At 49.8% G+C, this 20,288-nt stretch overlaps 1 protein-coding gene across 16 annotated transcripts in view; it reads right to left on the bottom strand.

The window, feature by feature from the left end:
- Positions 1–20,288, bottom strand: part of MROH1 (maestro heat like repeat family member 1) — a 119,468-nt gene that overhangs the window by 40,143 nt on the left and 59,037 nt on the right. For 15 of the 16 annotated variants that reach the window (XM_037999981.2, XM_037999984.2, XM_037999988.2 and 12 more), the window contains 2 exons: positions 2,507–2,580; positions 112–234 (listed from right to left, as the gene is read on the bottom strand). In XM_037999981.2, coding sequence (XP_037855909.2) covers positions 112–234; positions 2,507–2,580 — 197 coding nt within the window. Of the gene's footprint in view, positions 1–111; positions 235–2,506; positions 2,581–10,603; positions 11,093–20,288 lie in introns of those variants that run through there. The other variant, XM_073018516.1, reaches the window with a different exon arrangement.

Here is a 20,288-nt window from a genome sequence, read left to right as displayed (position 1 = left end):
CTGCAGCCCACGCATCCACCCTCTGCCGGGCCAGAGGCTCCTGACGAGAGTGCCTAACACAGGTCAGGGGCAGCGTGGGCCTAGGAGGCAGGCAAGGTGGCAGCCTCTTACCTCCTGCTCGGGGGGCAGCGCGCACTGCTGCACGATGTACTCAATCATCACCTCACCTCCAGGCTGCTCCAGGTAGCCGTGGTGGGCCATGGCACTGATCACCTGCACCACTGCCCGCTTCACCTGCCCAGAACAAATGGGAGATCAGGAAGGGGAGGCAGAGACTGCCATGCCAGTCCAGCCAAAAGAGAGGAACCTCACTCTTCCTCCCACCCACACCCACGCATGTGCCTGCACCTGCAGCTACACTGACACCTGGACCTGGACCTACCCCCACATCTGTACCTGGATCTACCTGCACCCACATCTGGGCCTGCACCTGTACTCACATCTGTACCTACCTGTATCCACACCTGGGCCTGTACCCACATACCTGTGCCAACACCCACACTATACCCACACCTATGCCTGCACACGCATTGGCACCTGTGCCTGCATCCATACCTGCACCCACATCTACAACTATGCCTGCTCCCACACCCACACCCATACTTACCTACATCCACACCTGAGCCTGCACTCACACCCGTATCTCTACCTGCCTACCTGGGTCTGCACCCACACCTGTAGCTGGACGGACCTGTACCCACCTGCGCCTGTGTCTGCCCTTTTCTCTGTCCCTAGGCTGTGTGGAGGCCCATTCGCCCCTGGAAGGCAGCCTTCCCACAGCTTGTGGATGTGCTCAGGTCCACAGGGAAGGATTCTTTCCTCCAGTTCCCCTTGCCTCCCTCCCCTGCTGCCAGAGGGGAGCATCTCTCTCACTTTCCCTCCTCTATCCACTTCCATCAAGCTGCACCCCAACTCTGAGGGCGCCTCTGCTGAGGGCTCCTCCCAAAGCCACCCTGCCCCCAACCCCCGCCTCCTGTGCATCGGCGGCTGCCCTTTCCAGGCTCCAGATACACCCGTCCCTCCCTCCGGGGCTCACCCTGGCCTCAGGGGATGGGGCTGATGTCCTTCCGAGCTAGCTTCTCTCGTGTGATCCCCATGTTTCCTGTGTGCACCATAAATCTAGTCCCTGAAGCTGCAGTTATCACCCAAACAATCCTAGGGTTGAGCCTGCATGTCCAGCCTCACCCAGTAACTATGCCTGGTGACTCGAAGGCACAGCCAGGCCAAGGTGGCCAAACCAGCCATTCCCCTGAGCCATGGCTTCTGCCTGTGCTGCCTCCCTGGGGATCCTTTTCTCCAGCATCGTGACCATGCCTTTGCCCCCTTCAGCTGTCAGGTCCAGTGTCCCCACCCCGAGGAGGCTTCTCCAAGCACTTCCTCCTTGTGCTATCTCAGGGAACAGGGTGGGTGTGGAGGAGCGAGCCGGTTGGTCCCAGACTGCCCAGACTGTGTGTGTTTAACCACCTGGCATTGCAGGCGTCCAAAAGGACCAAAAAACCCTGCCAGGGGCATGTTGGGAAGAGCTCTGAACGTTGGGGAGTGTGTGGGACATGTAAGGGGCACTGCAACAGATGTGGCATGGGGTCCATTTCAGTAGCTTCTGGGGAAACACAACAAGAGTCTCACAGAAGGACCCCAAGAGGAGGCCCAGCACAAAGGCTAGAGCAGCCCCCAGAGGGCTGGGGGGTCTCTGCTCCCCTTGTAGCAAGCAGGTCCTACCCAAGCCAGCAGCCCCTGGGTAACCTGAGTGCAGTCCTAACTTTCGCAAAGATCCACCCACCCAAAGACAGGCTGGCCTCTGCCCTGGGGTACTGGGAGGTCATCACTAAGCCCCAAATACCTGGCCTGGTAAGAATGTTCTTGTCCACCTGGGGTCTTGGGCCATACCAGATGGTCTCATGTGACAGGTGGGGGCTATGGGCCACGTGGCATCAGCTCCACCTCCAGAGGGGCTGGAGACAGCTCAGCCATGAAGGGCACCAACCGGGTCCACATGACACACCCCAAGGCAGGAGCTTCCCTAGTTCTGATGCTCTGTGTGCGCTGACTCACACTGCTGCTGTGAGGAGGGGCGGGGGTCTAACGCCGTCCGCGACCCCAGGGGAGGATGGCTGGGAGCTCTGTGTGTGGGCCCTCCTGGATTCTGTCCCAGGCACCCCAACCATCTGGACGTGGACCTGCATCCTTTCACTGCAATCACCATGAGCACAGCAGCACCATGAGCTCTGGGTCCTTCTAGAGAATCACTGAGCCTGAAGGAGGGGCTGGGGACCCGTGGGCCTGTAACCGGTGCGATTGTGGGGTGGTCTTGGGGGTTTCCTGAGTGAGGTGTGGGAAAAGCACCAGCCACACACTGAACGGCACACTGTTGTCCTTTGTTCCCAAGCTCAGTCCAGTCGAGGGTGGTGGCCGCCTGGTCGGTGGGTGACCTCACAGCACGGCCTGGCCACACCCTGCAGCTGCCTGTGGTGTGGTGGGGCAGCCTGGGCTGGCCCATGCGGTTTACCTTGCTGTTGGTGTCCAGGAGAGGAAGCCTCATGGAAGAGAGGATAAAGGGCTTTTTATCTTCCATCTGAGCAGCTGCAAGAAACAAACAGGACAGCTCAGTCTACCACTGAGATGAGGACCTCAGGGTCCCATATCCACATCACCAGGGGTCTGGCCTCCCCGTGGTCCCCGTGTAGGAAAAAGAGGGAGCATAAGCAAAGCATGCCCACTTTTCTTCAGGAGACAAATAATTTACTTTCCTCAAATAACATCATTCTACCTAATTCAAAAGCTAAGTGGCTGGCAGTTTAGGGCGGTTGTAGAAGAATGGGCCTGAGTCGGGTACACCCAGGTTCCAACGCCAGGGAAGTTCCTTCAGTGTTTCTCAAGTGCTACAGCGTCAGAATCACTGGAAGGCAGATTAAGCACTGGGGGCAGGGTCCTCTCCTGCTCCCCCTTCAGGCGCTGACTCAGCAGGTCTTGGGGGGCTCAGGTGTGCATTTCTCACATGTTCCAAGCTGAGCTAATGCTGCTGGTCTGGGAATCCCCTTGAGAACCAGCAACAGGGCCTTCATTTCCTGACATTTAAATGGGGATAAAAAGTGGATATCAAAGAGTGGCTGAGAGACTATAACAATGAAGGATGCTGGGAACAGTGCAGGTGCCCTCTGAGGTCCACTGCACAGGACAGGACTGCTGTCCCACACGACAGTCCTCGGAGAGAAGGGTCACCACAACCCCAATGTCACAGATGAGGAACTTGAGGCCCCAGGGACTGTGGATCAGCAAATGGCAGATCTAGATGCAGCCTCTTCATGCCTGGAACTCAATGCCTTAAACCTGCACATAAGCCCCATACCCTGGCCCCTCAGTGAGGGCACACCCGGGTAGAACACGTTGTCTCTCACTGTCGGTTTCGAGGCACCCGGTTAGAACACGTTGTCTCTGTCGGTTTCGAGGCACCCGGGTAGAACACGTTGTCCCTCACTGTCGGTTTTGAGGCACCCGGGTAGAACACCTTGTCCCTCACTGTCGGTTTCGAGGCACCCGGGTAGAACACCTTGTCTCTCACTGTCGGTTTCGAGGCACCCGGGTAGAACACCTTGTCCCTCACTGTCGGTTTTGAGGCACCCGGGTAGAACACCTTGTCTCTCACTGTCGGTTTCAAGGCACCCGGGTAGGACACCTTGTCCCTCACTGTCGGTTCTGAGGCACCCGGGTAGAACACCTTGTCCCTCACTGTTGGTTTCGAGGCACCCGGGTAGAACACCTTGTCCCTCACTGTTGGTTTCCAGGCCAGCTGCAGCTCTCTATGCCAATGTTCCCCTAATTAATGCTCTGAGTTGGCATTTAGTGCTTCTTTGGGATCCCAACTGGTCCTTTCTCTGAGGGTTTGGGATACTTCCTTATGGGAACTCCCCTGTCACGTCTGGGGCAACTCCAGTCCTGGGTTAGGAGGATGAAACAGACGTGTGCCACAGAAGCTCAGAAAAGACAGATTCCAGATCTAACCACGAGACACACAATACTGCTTTTAGAAGATGCTGTAGAAGGATCTTCATAGCCTCAGAACTGGGAAGTATAGAAGGCAATAAGAAAAGATGTAAGGGGCTGGGCACGGTGGCTCATGGCTATAAACCCAGCATTTTGGGAGGCCAAGGTGGGTGGATCACTTGAGTCCAGGAGTTGGAGACCAGCCTGGACAACATGGACAAACCCCTTCTGTACTAACCCGTTCTGTACTAAAAAATACAAAAATTGGTCAGGTGCAGTGGCTCACGCCTGTAATCCCAGCACTTTGGGAGGCGGAGGCGGACGGATCACGATGTCAGGAGATCAAGACCATCCTGGCTAACACGGTGAAACCCCGTCTCTACTAATAATACAAAAAAATTACCGGGCATGATGGCAGGCGCCTGTAGTCCCAGCTACTCGGGAGGCTGAGGCAGGAGAATGGCGTGAACCCGGGAGGCGGAGCTTGAAGTGTGCTGAGATTGCACCACTGCACTCCAGCCTGGGCGACAGAGCGAGACTCCATCTCAAAAACAAACAACAACAACAACAAAACCAAAAAAATTAGCTAGGGGTAGTAGTGCACGCCTATAGTCCCAGCTACTCAGGAGGCCGAGGCATGAGAATCACTTGAGCCCAGGAGGCAGAGGTTGCAGTGAGCTGAGATCGCGCCACCACGCTCTAGCCTGGGCCACAGAGCGAGATCCTGTCAAAACGGGAGGGGAGGGGAGAAGGGGAGGGAAGAAGGGGAGGGGAGAAGGGGAGGGGAGTGGAGGGGAGGGGAAAAGGGGAGAGGAGGAGGGGAGGAGGGGAGAAGGGAGGAGGGGAAGGGAGGCGGGAAGGGGAGGAGGAGGGGAGGGGAGAGGACCACTCTGAAGTTCAATGAAGTTCAGAATTTCTGTTAATCCAAACAGTATGAAGAGAGCTGGAAGGAGAGCCACTGTGGTGGACACAACAAAGGGTGCAGGGAATTCCAACAAGTTGATGAGAACAAGACTCATCAACAGAAAGATAAAACATGTGAACAAAAATCCCAACTGCGAACACCCATGCAACGCCACCGGGCTTCCCCGTTGACCAGAGAGACACAGGATGATGGCCCGACGGGAATAGGTGCAGGAGTCCGGTGCAAAACCACATGAGAGTAAGGACACTGCAACAGGTGGAATGCTTGGAGGCTGCTGGAGAAGCTGGCATGGGGACACTGGAAAACACCTCACCTTCATCTAAAAGGCAGAGGATACATACACCTAAGACCCAACAAGTCCATCTCAGGTAATGTTCCTGCACCAGAGGAGCTCTGACATACGCAGGGCAGCCTGTTTATGACAGCAAACTGCCAAGAGCCTGAGCACACACTGTCCGGAGCTGCGCGCCCCGGCCATAGCAAGTAATTATTGACGATTAAACACCTGAGCTCTATTCATTTCCACCTCTCACCTCCTTCCCAGATTTGTCTTTTTCCCTGTATTAAATACCTTGCACAAGATGGCACGCTTCCTGCTTCTTCTTCACCCATCTTTCCCGCGCGCGCGAAAATTGTTACTTCGTAGCAAAATTGTTACTTCCTAGCGCAGGCGCAACATGACGACCGACCGTTGAAACCGAAACCTGCCTGGCCGCGCCCTCTGAAATGAGATCATTTCCGCCTTGGCCCAACCCCTTCCTCTCCAAGGGTATATAAGGCACTGCATTACTGCCATTAAACGAGACTTGATCAGAGCACTGTCTTGTCTCCATTTCTCGTGTCTCTTGTTCCCCAAATTCCCACTCCCTCCTCCAGGGCCTGCTTCGACGATCCCGCGGGCCGGGATAACACACCACACTAGGATAGGGGCTAATGGGTCGCTGGCTTCCAAACCATGGGGCAGGACACAGCAATGGAAGTGAGCAGACGGGCACTGACACAGCCACCAGAGGAATCCTGACAACGCCCTACTGGACAAAGTGGTAAAACACAGAATACAGCAATATGATCCTTTTTTTTTTTTTTTTTTTTTTGAGACAGAGTCTCGCTCTGTCACCCAGGCTGGAGTGCAGTGGCCGGATCTCGGCTCACTGCAAGCTCCGCCTCCCGGGTTCACGCCATTCTCCTGCCTCAGCCTCCCGAGTAGCTGGGACTACAGGCGCCCGCCACCTTGCCCGGCTCGTTTTTTGTATTTTTAGTAGAGACGGGGTTTCACCGTGTTAGCCAGGATGGTCTTGATCTCCTGACCTCGTAATTCGCCCGTCTCGGCCTCCCAAAGTGCTGGGATTACAGGCTTGAGCCACCGCGCCCGGCCGGATCCTATTTCTATAAAGTTCAGAAACGGGCAAGACCACATTATATTACTTAGGGACTCACACAATGGTGGCAAAACTAAAACAATAAGGTCTGGTCCCACAAAAATTAGCCATGTGCGGTCATGCACACTTGTCATCCCAGCTCCTTGGGAGGCTGAGGTGCAAGAATCGCTTGAACCCGGGAGGCAGAGGCTGTAGTGAGCCAAGATCGTGCCACTGCACTCCAGCCTGGGTGACAGAGCGAGACCCTGTCTCAAAAGAAAAGAGAAGAGAAAAGAGAAAAGAAAAGAAAAGAAAAAAGAAAGTAAAGGAAAAGACAAGACAAGAAAAGAAAAGACAACCAACAATAAGGTCTGGTCCCTGAAAGTCAGTGACTGCCGTGGAAGGGCTGATGGACTCAGCTCAAACACGACTTCTTAAACCCACCTGTGTGTTCTAAGAACTTTCAGCTTGGATAGGTTGAGCATCCCTTATCTGAAATGCTTGGGACCAGATGTGTTTCAGATTTTGGGGCCTTTCAGAACTTGGAATATTTGCAAATACATAATGGGAGTTCCTGGAAATGGAACCCAAGTCCAAACACAAAGTTCATTTATGGTTCATATACACCTTATACACATAGCCTGGAGGTATTTTACACAGGATTTCTAAAATGTTGTGCACAAAACAAAGTTTGTGTACACTGAACTCTTAGAAAGCAAAGGTGTCACCTTTTAGCCACCCATGTGGACAATCTGTGGTTGTCTGCCACTCCCATCACTCCTGACTAAATTTATATGCTACAAGTAAGCAATCGTTTTGTTTTGTTTTTTTAAGTGATGGGATCTCACTGTGTTGCCCAGGCTGGTCTCCAACTCTTGGACTCAATCCTCCTACTCTGGGCTCCAAAAACGCAGGGATTCCTGGCATGAGCCACGATGCCCAGCTCAATAATAAGCAATCATTTTCTTACACTTATTCACACATAAGAACTTAGCAGGAGGCCAGGCACGGTGGCTCACGCCTGTAATCCCAACAGTTTGGGAGGCCAAGGCGGGTGGGTCACGAGGTCAGGAGTTTGAGACCAGCCGGGCCAATATAGTGAAACCCCGTCTCTACCAAAGATACAAAAATTAGCTGGGCATGGTGGTGGGTGTCTGTAATCCCAGTTACTCGGGAAGCTGAGGCAGGAGAATCGCTTGAACCCAGGAGGAGGGAATTGCAGTGAGCTGAGATCGTGACACTGCACTCCAGCCTGGGTGACAGAGCGAGACTCAGGTTCCAGAGTAGCTGGGACTACAGGCGCCCGCCACCACCACGCCCGGCTAATTTTTTGTATTTTTAGTAGAGACGGGGTTTCACTGTGTTAACCAGGATGGTCTCGCTGTCCTGACCTCGTGATCCACCCGCCTCGGTCTCTCAAAGTGCTGGGATTACAGGCGTGAGCCACCGCGCCAGGCTCTTTTTTTTTTTTTTTGGAGACGGTTTCGCTCTTGTTGCCCATGCTGGAGTGCAATGGTGCAATCTTGGCTCACTGCAATCTCCGCCTTCCAGGTTCAAGTGATTCTCCTGTCTCAGCTTCCCAAGTAGCTGGGATTACAGCCTTGTGCCACCACACCTGGCTAATTTTGTATTTTTAGTAGAGACGGGGGTTTCACCATGTTGGTCAGGCTAGTCTTGAACTCCTGACCTCAAGTGATCTGCCTGTCTCGGCCTCCCAAAGTGCTGGGATTACAGGCATGAGCCACTGCACCCGGTCCGTGTTTCTTTTTTTTGTTTTTTTGAGACAGAGTCTCGCTCTGTTGCCCAGGCTGGAGTGCAGTGGCATAATCTCGGCTCACCGCAAGCTCTGCCTCTGAGGTTCACGCCATTCTCCTGCCTCAGCCTCCTGAGTAGCTGGGACTACAGGGGCCCGCCACCACACCCAGCTATTTTTTTTCTATGTATAGTAGAGACGGGGTTTCACCGTGTTAGCCAGGATGGTCTCAATCTCCTGACCTCGTGATCCGCCCGTCTGGGCCTCCCAAAGTGCTGGGATTACAGGCATGAGCCACTGCGCCCGGCCCATGTTTCATTTTTTAGGTGAGAAGAAACCTCAGATGCAGCCGAGGGACCAGGAAGTGGTCCTCTAGGGAGCAGAGGTATTCTGCCAGATGCTTTTCAAAATGATTCCTCCAGGGTCATCTGCCTCACTAACAGTGGTTTTTGTCTTACACGTCACTCTGATTTTGTACACCGCCATAGTTTCTTTCTCTGTTACAAGTCCCGCTGCTGCAGCTCTTCAGTAAGCCCATCGCACACTCAACATGGTTTTTCTGCACATTTTCTGTAGTGTTAAGGTGATTTTCATCATGATGTCAGTGTTCAAAAAGTCTCGAACTTTGGAACATTTGTGATTTCTAAGTTTTAGATTACAGACACTCAACCTGTATTTGTATTTCCCAATAAAAGACTAAAAAGTTTGATGGTTAACAGTGAGTGTTAATTAGATTGAAGGAGGCAAAGTATCGTTCCTGGGTGTGTCTGTGACGGTGCTGCCAAAGGAGATTAACATTTGAGTTGCTGGACTGGGAGAGGCAGACCCAGCCTCAGTCTTGGTGGGCACCATCTAATCAGCTGCCAGCATGGCTAGGATAAAAGCGGGAAGAAGAATACGGAAAGACTAGACTGGCTTAGCCTCCCAGCCTGCATCTTTCTCCTGTGCTGGATGCTTCCTGCCCTCCAACGTCGGACTCCAGGTTCTTCAGCTGTGGGACTGGGACTGGCTTCCTTGCTCCTCAGCTTGCGACGGCCTATTGCGGGACCTTGTGATCGCGTGAGTCAATACTCCTTAACAAACTCCCCTTCATATACACATTTATCCTATTAGTTCTGTCCCTCTAGAGAACCCTAACACAAAAACTTGAAGAATACAAACAAACAACCCAATAGAACAATGGACATGAGCCATGAGCAGTTGCCTCCCACAAGAGGAGACAAGGGGAACGATGGCTGGGGTGGCCGCGGCCCCGTACGAGAATGCAGAACACAAGCAAGCCAGGGTGCAGCTGAGGATTCGGGCCCATCCAGGCCCATGTCCCTGAGATTCAAGACAACAAACGAACTGAAAAGCACAAAAGTTACGGTCACCGAGAACATTTCACATGCACTGGGGTTTACCTGCAATATTTTATTCACTCCTCAAGTTTATGGGGAGGCCAACTCCCTGCCAGGCCCTTTACAAGGCAGATGGGGCCTGCCCTCAAGTGGCTCCTGTCCTAATGGAAAAGATACAAAGACAACTGGACAGTAAATAAGATCACCACACACTGTGGCGGCATCAGGAGAGGAGCCGACAAGAGGCTGAGAAACATATTCATGGGGGTGTCGCACTGGAAGAGGGGGGTCAGCACCAAGGGCTATTCTGAAAACTGACACTGAAGCTAAGACTCAAAGGAAGAGAGCTGGCTATGTGGGAGCCACAGAAAGATGATTCCAGGCTGAAAGAGCCTCCAACATCAGGCGGCCGAGTGTGGCCAAGGAGGGGTCCGTGGTGGGAGGATGGCCCAGGGAGCTGGTGGGAGCAGAAAGGCCGTGGTGAGGAGCAGGGCTCTTCCAACTGCAGGGCACTGCAGGACCAACGTCAGGATATTCTAGTGAAATTACTGTGTTTTAAAGAAAAAGAAGAACATCTTTTGGACATCAGAAAACAAAAAACAAAGAAACAAAAAAACCATGGCATCGAAGAAGATAGAAAATTAGATTATCATCAGACTTGGATAACAATGCTTTATGCCAGAATAGGGTTGCCAGATAAAATATGGGATGCTCAGTTAAATTTGAATTTCAGATAAACAACAAATTTTTTTTTTTTTGAGACAGAGTCTTGCTCTGCTGCCCAGGCTGGAGTGCAGTGTGTGATCTTGGCTCACTGCAACCTCTGCCTCCCAGGCTCAAGTGATCCTCCTGCCTCAGCCTCCCGAATAGCTAGGATTATAGGCACACGCCACCACACCCAGCTAATTTTTGTTTTTGTTTTTCTTTTTTTTTTTTTGAGACGGAGTCTCGCTCTGTCGCCCAGGCTGGAGTGCAGTGGCACGATCTCGGCTCACTGCAAGCTCCGCCTCCCGGGTTCCTGCCATTCTCCTGCCTCAGCCTCCCGAGTAGCTGGGACTACAGGCACCCGCCAACACACCCGGAAAATATTTTGTATTTTTGATAGAGACGGGGTTTCACCGTGTTAGCCAGGATGGTCTCAATCTCCTGACTTCGTGATCCGCCTGCCTCGGCCTCCCAAAGTGCTGGGATTACAGGCGTGAGCCACTGCTCCTAGCCCAGCAAATCATGTTTTCAGTACAAAAATGATCCACACAATATTTGGGGCAGCCTGTTTATTCGTTTTTGCTAAATCTGGCAACTCTCTGCCAGAAGGACATGGAATAACTTATTTAAGACACTCAAGGAAATGTCAACCAAGAATCCTGTAACCAGCAAAACCATCAACTACAAAAGGCACAAGAAACTGCGATCAGCAAGCGTGAGGTCGAGGATCATGTTCCCATGGGCCCTTCCCATGCAGCCTACAGAGAATGAGCTTCGGACAACAAGAGTGGCAGAGAGCCGCGAACAGAGGATGGGGCTGGGCACCACATGGGCAGTCGCCTGCAGAACCAACACCAAGAAGGCAGAGAAGGGACAGCACGGGATGTAACGCCATGGTGACTCAAACAACAGACGTAGGGCATGGCTGTTAGATCAGCAGGCTGTGGAGGAGCGCGTGCAGGGCAGTCCTCATGTTTCAGTCACGTGACTGGTGATGGCGACATCAGTGTTATTCTAGTGTTAGTGCTGCCTGTGTAACAGAGATCAAACAAATGGTAATTATGGGATAGTCCGATTCTATTAACCTTGAGAACTGGATTCTTGAGAACAGAGATAGAGATGTAATGGAAAAGAGGTTAGATGCAGTGGCTCATGCCTGTAATCCCAACACTTTGGGAGGCTGAGGCAGGTGGATCACTTGAGACCAGGAGCTCAAGATCAGCCTGGCCAACGTGGTGAAACCCCATCTGTACAAAAAATACAAAAATTAACTGGGTGTGGTGGCGCATGCCTGTCGTCCCAGCTACTAGGGAGGCCAGGGCACGAGAATCGCTTAAACCTGCAAAGCAGAGGTTGCAGTGAGCCACAATCCCACTACTGCACTCCAGCCTGGGGAACACAGCAAGACTATCTCAAAAAAAAAAAAAAAAAAAAAGATGTAACAGAAAAGAGGAAAATCTCTGAGGTCCATATGTTGAACTGGAAGTATCAACATGAACTCATCAGGTATTTTTTCTATCTACTGATAGAGATATTTCCTAGCTCTGTCTGCTGAAAAACCCATAAATAATAACCATCCAGAAGCAATGAGCCCTCCAGAAACAGACTACTGTCTTAAAAGGCAACTTCTTGGCTAGGAGCAGTGACTCAAACCTGTAATGCCAGTACTTTGGAAGGCCGAGGCAAGTGGATCACTTGAGCCCAGGAGTTCAGGACCAGCCTGGGCAACATAGTGAGACCCCACCTCTACAAAAAATAGAAAAATTAGCCAGGCGTAGTGGTGTGCACCTGCAAGTCTCAGCTACTTGGCAGGTTGAGACAGGAGGATCCCTTAAGCCTAGGAGGTTAGGGTTGCAGTGAGCCATGTTTGAGCCGCTACACTCCAGCCTGGGTGACAAAATGAGACCCTTAAAACAAAAACAAAAAACCCCGCAGCTTCTCACTAAAAGGAACCAGGGCTATTTCTGTAGAAATGGCCAATTCCAGGTCTAAAGAAAGAAAGAGATGAAAGAAGCCTAAAACATGTGCTGCCGAAGACCAGCAGGGCTGTGTCCGAGGGATTCAGATCTCAAGAGGCTGCCACTTGCCAAAGATGAGACAATCTGAGCTTCGATAATGGTGATGACTGCACTGCAGTGAAGCCATCAAACGCGTCCTACCAAACCACCTTTGGAGGGTGACAGGAAACTAATCCACTACCTTGAAAACTGATAAATAAAAACACAAAAGAATCAAGGGCTGAACCTGCCTTTCTTTTTCTTTTCTTGAGATGGAATTGCACTCTTGTCGCATAGGCTGGGGTGCAGTGTTGCAATCTTGGCTCACTGCAACCTCTGCCTCCTGGGTTCAAGCGATTCTCTTGCCTCAGCCTCCTGAATAGCTGGGATTACAGGCGCACGTCACCATGCCCAGCTAATTTTTGTATTTTTAGTAGGGAGGGGGTTTCACCATGTTGGTCAGGCTGGTTTTGAACTCCTGACTTCGTGATCCACCTGCCTCGGCCTCCCAAAGTGCTGCGATTACAGGTGTGAGCCACTGCACCCAGCCAACTCTGCCTTTCTTACATGAACCATACCTCTGGGTAACCACATGGTACCTGGGGCAAGTATCTCTTTGTCAAGGTGTTCCACTTAATCAATGAAAAAAATGATAGAATTACAGTATCATCTTCCCACCAATTAATTAATTAATGGGTACAGGCATTCAGCATCAATGCTGCTAAGACTGATGTTCAAAACAGAGAATACCACGTATCACATGACCCCTATTGTCTTGCCCAAGGGACTGAGCTTGAATCTGAATCTGTTTCTGAATTCAGCTGCCAATGTGCTAGAAATTCAGATGGCAGAGAAACACGTTGACTTGCACCTTGACAATGCAGTCAGCAAAACTCAATGATGAACAAATCCACAGAACAAACAGCCAGGTTCTTCTACAGATAAATTACGAGAGAAAGAGAAGAACAGAGGGGAACCTGTAGCTTATGAGGGACTTAAATATGGGGAGTTGCTGTTTCGCAGGCACAGAGTTTCAGTTTTGCAAGATGAAGAGTTCTGGAGGCGGATGGTGGTGACAGCTGCCTGACAATGAGAACGTACTTAACACTACTGAAGCATCTGCTTAAAAATGATTAAGATGCCAAATTTTAGGTTACATGTATTTTACCACACTAAAAATAAAATCACCAATGGTCAAGCCTCCAAAAAAAGACTTAAATCTATGTAAAAATACATTTATATATTATTATCTCTACATAAATTTGTATGTGTGCGTACATATATATATATAGAGAGAGAGAGACAGAATGTCCGTCTGTCACCCAGACTGGAGTGCAGTGGCACGATCTTGGCTCACTGCAACCGCTGCCGCCCTGGCTCAAGCGATTCTTACGTCTCAGCCTCCTGAGTAGCTGGGACAGGTGTGTCACTATACTCAGCTAATTTTTGCATTTTTAGTAGAGACGGGGTTTCATCATGTTGCCCAGGCTGGTTTCGAACCCCTGGCCTCAAGCGATCTGCCCGCTTTGTCCTCCCAACGTGCTGGGATTACAGGTGTGAACCACCGCACAGGGCACGTCTATGTAGTGGTGTAATCTCGGCTCACTGCAACCTCCCCCTCCCAGGTTCAAGCAATTCTCCTGCCTTAGCCTCCCAAGTAGCTGGGATTACAGGCACCTGCCACCACGCCTGCTAATTTTTGTATTTTTAGTAGAGACAGGGTTTCCCTATATTGGCCAGGCTGGTCTCAAATTCCTGACCTCAAGTGATCCGGCCCCCTCAGGCTCCCAAAGTGCTACAATTACAGGTGTGAGCCACCGCACCCGGCCATAGGTAAGCTTTTAAAGTGGACACAACTAATAAAGGAAGCGATTACTATAAAAATCAGGATAGCTGTTACTTATTGGGGAGTGAAGAACTGTGACTGGAATAGGATGCAAGGAGGGGAGTCTCAGTGGCAACTTCAATCCAAAAGACCTGGTGGTAGATCTGATGTTGTTGTCTTAGAATGATGTATTAAGTTACACATTTGTTTTATGTGGTTTCTACATTTCCTTCCTTCTTTCCTTCTTTTTTTTTTTTTTGAGACAGGGTCTCACTCTGTAGCCAAGGCTGAAATGCAGTGGCACTGTCACAGCTCACTGCAGCCTCGACCTCCTGGGTTCAGGTGATCCTCTCACCTCAGTCCCCAGAGTAGTTGGAACTACAGATGCATGCTACCACACCCAGCTAACTTTTTTTATTTTTAGTAGAGACAGGGTTTCAACATGATTTTCAGCCTAGTCTCAAACTCCTAGGATCAAGCGATCTTGCCTGTCGCGGCATCTCAAAGTGCTAGGATTACAGGCGTGAGCCACTGTGCCCTTCTATGATTTCTTTTATACTAACAATTTTTCTTTACTTTCTTTTTTTTTTTTGAGACAGAGTCTCATTCTGTCACCCAGGCTGGAGTGCAGTGGCACCATCTTGTCTCACTGCAAGCTCTGCCTCCTGGGTTCACGCTATTCTCCTGCCTCAGCCTCCCAAGTAGCTGGGACTACAGGCGCCTGCCACCACGCCCGGCTAATTTTTTGTATTTTTAGTAGAGATGGAGTTTCACCGTGTTAGCCAGGATGATCTCGATCTCCTAACCTCGTGATCCACCCACCCTGGCCTCCCAAAGTGCTGGGATTACAGGCGTGAGCCACCGTACCCGGCCTATACTAACGGTTTTTCAATGGGGATGAACAATCTTGAAGATGAAAAAAGTTGAAGGACATCCTCTATGAGATTTAAAGACTTACAATAAAACTAAAACAATTAAGAAAGTGTGATATTGGCCTATAATCTCAGCACTTTGGGAGGCTGAGGCGGGCAGATCACTTGAGTCCAGGAGTTCGAAACCAGCCTGACCAACATGACCAACATGGTGCAACTCCGTCTCCATTAAATATACAAAAAACAAAAACAAAAACAAAAAAACGGCTGAGCGCATTGGCTCATGCCTGTAATCCCAGCACGTTGGGAGGCCAAAGCCAGTGGATCACCTGAGATCAGGAGTTCAAGACCAGTCTGGCCAACACGGTGAAACCCCATCTCTATTAAAAATACAAAAATTAGCCGGGCATGGTGGTGCATGCCTGTAATTCCAGCTACTCAGGAGCCTGAGGCAGGAGAATCGCTTGAACCCAGAAGGCAGAGGCTGCAGTGAGCCGAGGTCACGCCATTGCACTCCAGCCTGGGTGACAGAGTGAGACTCTGTCTCAAAAAAGAAAAAAAAAAAAGTGTGATATTGGTGTAAGGAAAGAATACAGTCCTGAAATACGCCTACTAATATATGATGCTCTATATTAGTAGGCATATAATTGTGGCCTCAAAATTCATTTGTGAAAATCCCAACCCCTGTACCTCGGAATGTGACCTTATTTGGAAATAGTCACTGCAGAATTAATGAGTTAAGTTGAGACGGGGTCACACTGGAGTAGGGTGGGCCCTTCATCCAATATGGCTGGTGCCCTTATAAAAGGGGGATACAGGGATACAGACAGGCACACAGGAAAAATGCACATGAAGACAAAACAGAGATCAGGGTAATAGAAAAAAAAAAACAAACAAAACCCATCACCCAGTCTGTGGTACTTTGTTACTGCAGCTGTTAAATTCATACATAAGGTTACCTGATCTTCTACCAAGGCACAGAAGCAATTCAATGGAGAAAGTAAAGTCTTTTCAACAATCGAGACTGGAACACCTGGACATCCACATAAAAATAACCTTGCAGGCTGGGTGCAGTGGCTCATGCCTGTAATCCCAACATTTTGGGAGGCCAAGGCAGGCGGATCACCTGAGGTCAGGAGTTTGAGACCAGTCTGACCAACATGGCAAAACCCTGTCTCTACTAAAAATACAAAATTAGCCGGGTGTGATGGCACATGCCTGTAATCCCAGATACTCGGGAGGCTGAGGCAGGAGAATCGCTTGAACCTGGGAGGTGGAAGCCTCAGTGAGCTGAGATCACACCACTGCACTCCAGCCTGGGCAACAACAGCGAAACTCTGTTTCAAAAAAAAAATAGTAATTGCCCCCTACATTTCAACCACACTCAAACATTAGTAAAAGATGAATCATAGACATAAATTTGCAAACGCAAACAATAAAGCATCTAAAAGAAAATATAGAAGAATATCTTCATGACTTCTGGGCAGGCAAAGGTTTCTTAGACATAAAGGTACTAATCACAAAAACATATATTTATATCTCTACGTATCCAATAAAGAACACTACAAAATAATCATAATAAAACGACAAACAACCCAGTTGTTAAATGAACAACAGCTGGGCATGGCAGTGCACTCCTGTAACCCAGGCTACTCTAGAGGCCGGGGCAGAAGGATCACTTGAGCCCAGGAGGCCGAGGATGCAGTAAGCTATGATCACAGCACTGCATTCTAGCTTTGGTAACATAGTGAGACCCTGTCTCTATCATCAATCAAAACGGGCAAAAGATCTGAACAGGGGTCGGGCGTGGTGGCTCACGCCTGTAATCCCAGCACTTTGGGAGGCCGAGGTGGGTAAATCATGAGGTCAAGAGATCGAGACCATCCTGGCCAACATGGTGAAACTCCGTCTCTACTAAAAATACAAAAATTAGCTGGGCGTGGTGGTGGGTGCCTGTAGTCCTAGCTACTTGGGAGGCCGAGGCAGGAGAATTGCTTGAACCTGGGAGGCAAAGGTTGCAGTGAGCCAAGATCGCACCACTGCACTCCAGCCTGGTGACAGAGCAAGACTCCATCTCAAAAAACAACAGCCCCCCTGCTCCCCAAAAAAAGACCTGAACAGGAGCTTCAGCACACAAATACATCTGACGGTCGGCCGGGTGCAGTGGCTCAAGTCTGTAATCCCAGCACTTTGGGAGGCCAAGACGGGCAGATCACGAGGTCAGGAGATCGAGACCATCCTGGCTAACATGGTGAAACCCCGTCTCTACTAAAAAATACAAAAAACTAGCCGGACGAGGTGGCAGGCGCCTGTAGTCCCAGCTACTCGGGAGGCTGAGGCAGGAGAATGGCATGAACCCAGGAGGTGGAGCTTGCAATGAGCCGAGATCGTACCACTGCACTCCAGCCTGGGTGACAGAGCAAGACTCTGTCTCCAAAAACAAACAAACAAACAAAAAAACAAAGATGTATGCATTTTACTGCATTTCTATTAAAGATTATGTTCAATTTTAGAAAATAAAATTCTGGAAGAAAATATGACTGGAGGTCAAAAGTCTTTAAAAGATTTGATTTATAAAACTATGTAAGATAGGCACAATGACACAACACACACGTAACAGGGAATCCCAAAGAAGACTTCTGAAGTCATGGAGTACTGAAACGCTGTGACACAAAACCCAGGTCTCTTGAGATAAAACAGAATTGACACACATGCTGCATGGGTACTCTACGGACCTAGGGGGAAATCAACTCAGAATAGCCAGCACTGAGACACAGTAAAATTTCCGGTTTTAAAATATAAAAATAGCCCCTAATCCTGGCATGCATGCGTGTGTGTGTGTGTGTGTGCGCGTGTGTATGCAAAGGATTTATATATATATATAAATCCTTTGGGCATCTAGGCAAAAAAGACGAAATCATTTATAAGGAAAATCACAGTCAAATCAGATAGTCAGCAATGAGTTATCAATATCAGTAACAGATTCTAGAAGACAAGAAAGCAACATATGAAGATACCTCAGACTTTTATACCCAGCCACTTAAACTGAGATGACCTGGTGTCTGTCTAACACAAGAAACGGCTCTCTGGACCATGGACTGAAAGAATGACATGCAGGGACCAACCATGGCCTCAACTTGCAATCACGTTCCAATATTTTCATTGAAAACTTGATGACTTCTGGCTGGGTAAAACGGCTCACACCTGTAATCCCAGTACTTTGGGAGGCCAAGGTGGGAGGATTGCTTGAGCCCAGGAGTTGGAGACCAGCCTGGGCAACAAAGCAGGACCACCTCATAACACACCCACAAAAATGGCTAAAATTAAAGACCAGCCAATGTTGGTGAGGACATGAAGCAAAAATGCTCATAAGCCACTTGTGAGACATAAGGTATGGGGTATAAATTGGGGTATAAACAGCGACTTTGGAAAAACAGAAGGGTTTATGTACACAACTTGAACACACACACACTTTATAACCCGAAATTCGACATCTAGGTCAACAGTAAGTGTGTAAAGGACAAATGTTAATAGTGGATTATGCATTAACAGTTAAATATGGTATAGAGCCATTTACCCATCACAGGCAGAATGAATCACTGTAGTAGATAATTCACTGGAATCCTTCACAGGAATGAAAATAAGTGAACTGTACTATGTGTATAAATTTCACCAAGAGAATACTGAGGAAAAGAAGCCAGATACAAAATTATTTACACCGTACAATTCTCTTTGCACAACATCCCAAAACAGCAACACTATCTACTATTGTTAGAAGCCACCCCTTCCAAAGGGCTTGAGAGTGCCACCCCTGGGTGTTGTTGATGTCCCATTTCTTTACCTGGTTGGTGAATAAATACATAGGATCACTGTGTGATTACTCATGGAGCTGAACAGTTAACATGTGCACATTTTTCTATATGTGTATTATACTTCAAAATAAACATAATTAAAAATGACATAGATGGCCTAGGTGCCCATCTCACTTCTGTAATCCCAGCACTTTAGGAGGCCAAGGAAGGAGGATCACTTGAACCCGGGAGTTCGAGACCAGCCTGGGCAACATAAGGAGACCCCATTTCTACAAAAACACAAAAAAATTGGCAGAGTGTGCTGGTGCATACCTGTAGTCTCAGCTACTTGGGAGGCTGAGGTGGGAGAATTGCTTGAGCCCAGGAGTTCAAGGCTGCAGTGAGCTATGATTGCACCACTGCATTCCAGCCTGGGTGAAAGAACGAGACCTTGTCTCAAAACAAAACCAAAAAATGACACAGATGTATATGTGCTGATGTTAAAAGTTATCTACGATATACTAGCAAGTGAAAAAAGCATGTTTTGAAGTATGTCATTTGGTTAAAATATTTCCTTGCGTACATGCATTTGTACATATGTAAATGCATAGAGAAAGAACTTCAAGGGAAAAATGAAACGTGGGGAAAACAAAGTGAATGCTGAAAAGCATAAATGTGATTGATGAATTAACAAAGGGAAGTTGAGCATGGTTAATCCCATGAAATGTTGAACTTCTGAATGGAAAAATGCATCTCTAACAAGAGCATGGGCACTAAGAATTCCGTAAGAATTTCACTTCAGATGCCAACCTCATCAAGTAAATGGGGAGAAGAGCACCTGCCTCAAGGGTTACTTCTACCACCAGAGGCTGAGTGCGCGCTGCTGGCGTAGATGCTTTGCTTTCTGTGGGGCTGCCACACGCGCCATGCCTCTGAGGCTCCCTTCCCCAAGGACCACTGACCACAGCAGCCCTCTGTGTGAAAGCTGCAGGCACTCTCCTCTCAGGCCCTCCACGGACAGCCCGCGCTTCCCTCCTTTCCCTCCACAGAGGGGGCGCCTCCCTCCCTGCCCCGTCACACAGAGCGGGTGCTCCCCTCCCAACCCTTCCACAGAGAGCCCATGCTTCCTTCTCTTCCCCTCCATAGAGCAGGCGCTCCTCTCCAGGCCCCTCCACAGAAGGGACTCTCCCCTCCCAACCCCATCACAGAGAACGGGCACTCCCCTCCCCGCTCCTCCACACAGAGCAGACGCTCTTCTCCGGGCCCCTCCACAGACAGGGCGCTCCCCTCCCAACCCCTCCACACAGATCGGGTGTGCTCCTCCCCACCCCCGGCATCCAGACAGCCCACCGCAGCACCACCCTGGGCTCTGAAATCTGGACAGGCCCAAAGCAGCAGGACCTCAGGCTGCTTCTGGTGGGGCAAGGGCCGCGGAGGGTGTCCTGAGGTGCCTGCACCTGATTCTTAGCCTGGTAACATTCGCACTGTGGCCCCATCTGCCCCTGTCCTCCCTTGGCCCTGCTTTCTGTGTTTTTTTTTTTACTTTTATTTTTTTGAGACGGAGTATCGCTCTGCTGTCCAGGCTGGAGTGCAGTGGCGCCATCTCGGCTCACTGCAACCTCTGCCTTCTGGGTTTAAGCAATGCTCCTGCCTCAGCCTCCCACGTAGCTTGGATTACAGGCGCCCGCCACCATGCCAGGCTAATTTTTTTTTTTTTGTATTTTTAGTAGAGACAGGGTTT

The sequence above is a fragment of the Chlorocebus sabaeus genome, chromosome 8 (assembly GCF_047675955.1).
Source record: "Chlorocebus sabaeus isolate Y175 chromosome 8, mChlSab1.0.hap1, whole genome shotgun sequence".
Taxonomy (NCBI): Eukaryota; Metazoa; Chordata; class Mammalia; order Primates; family Cercopithecidae; genus Chlorocebus; species Chlorocebus sabaeus.
Note: the sequence above shows the minus strand (reverse complement) of the source record. Positions and strands in the feature narration are given on the sequence as shown.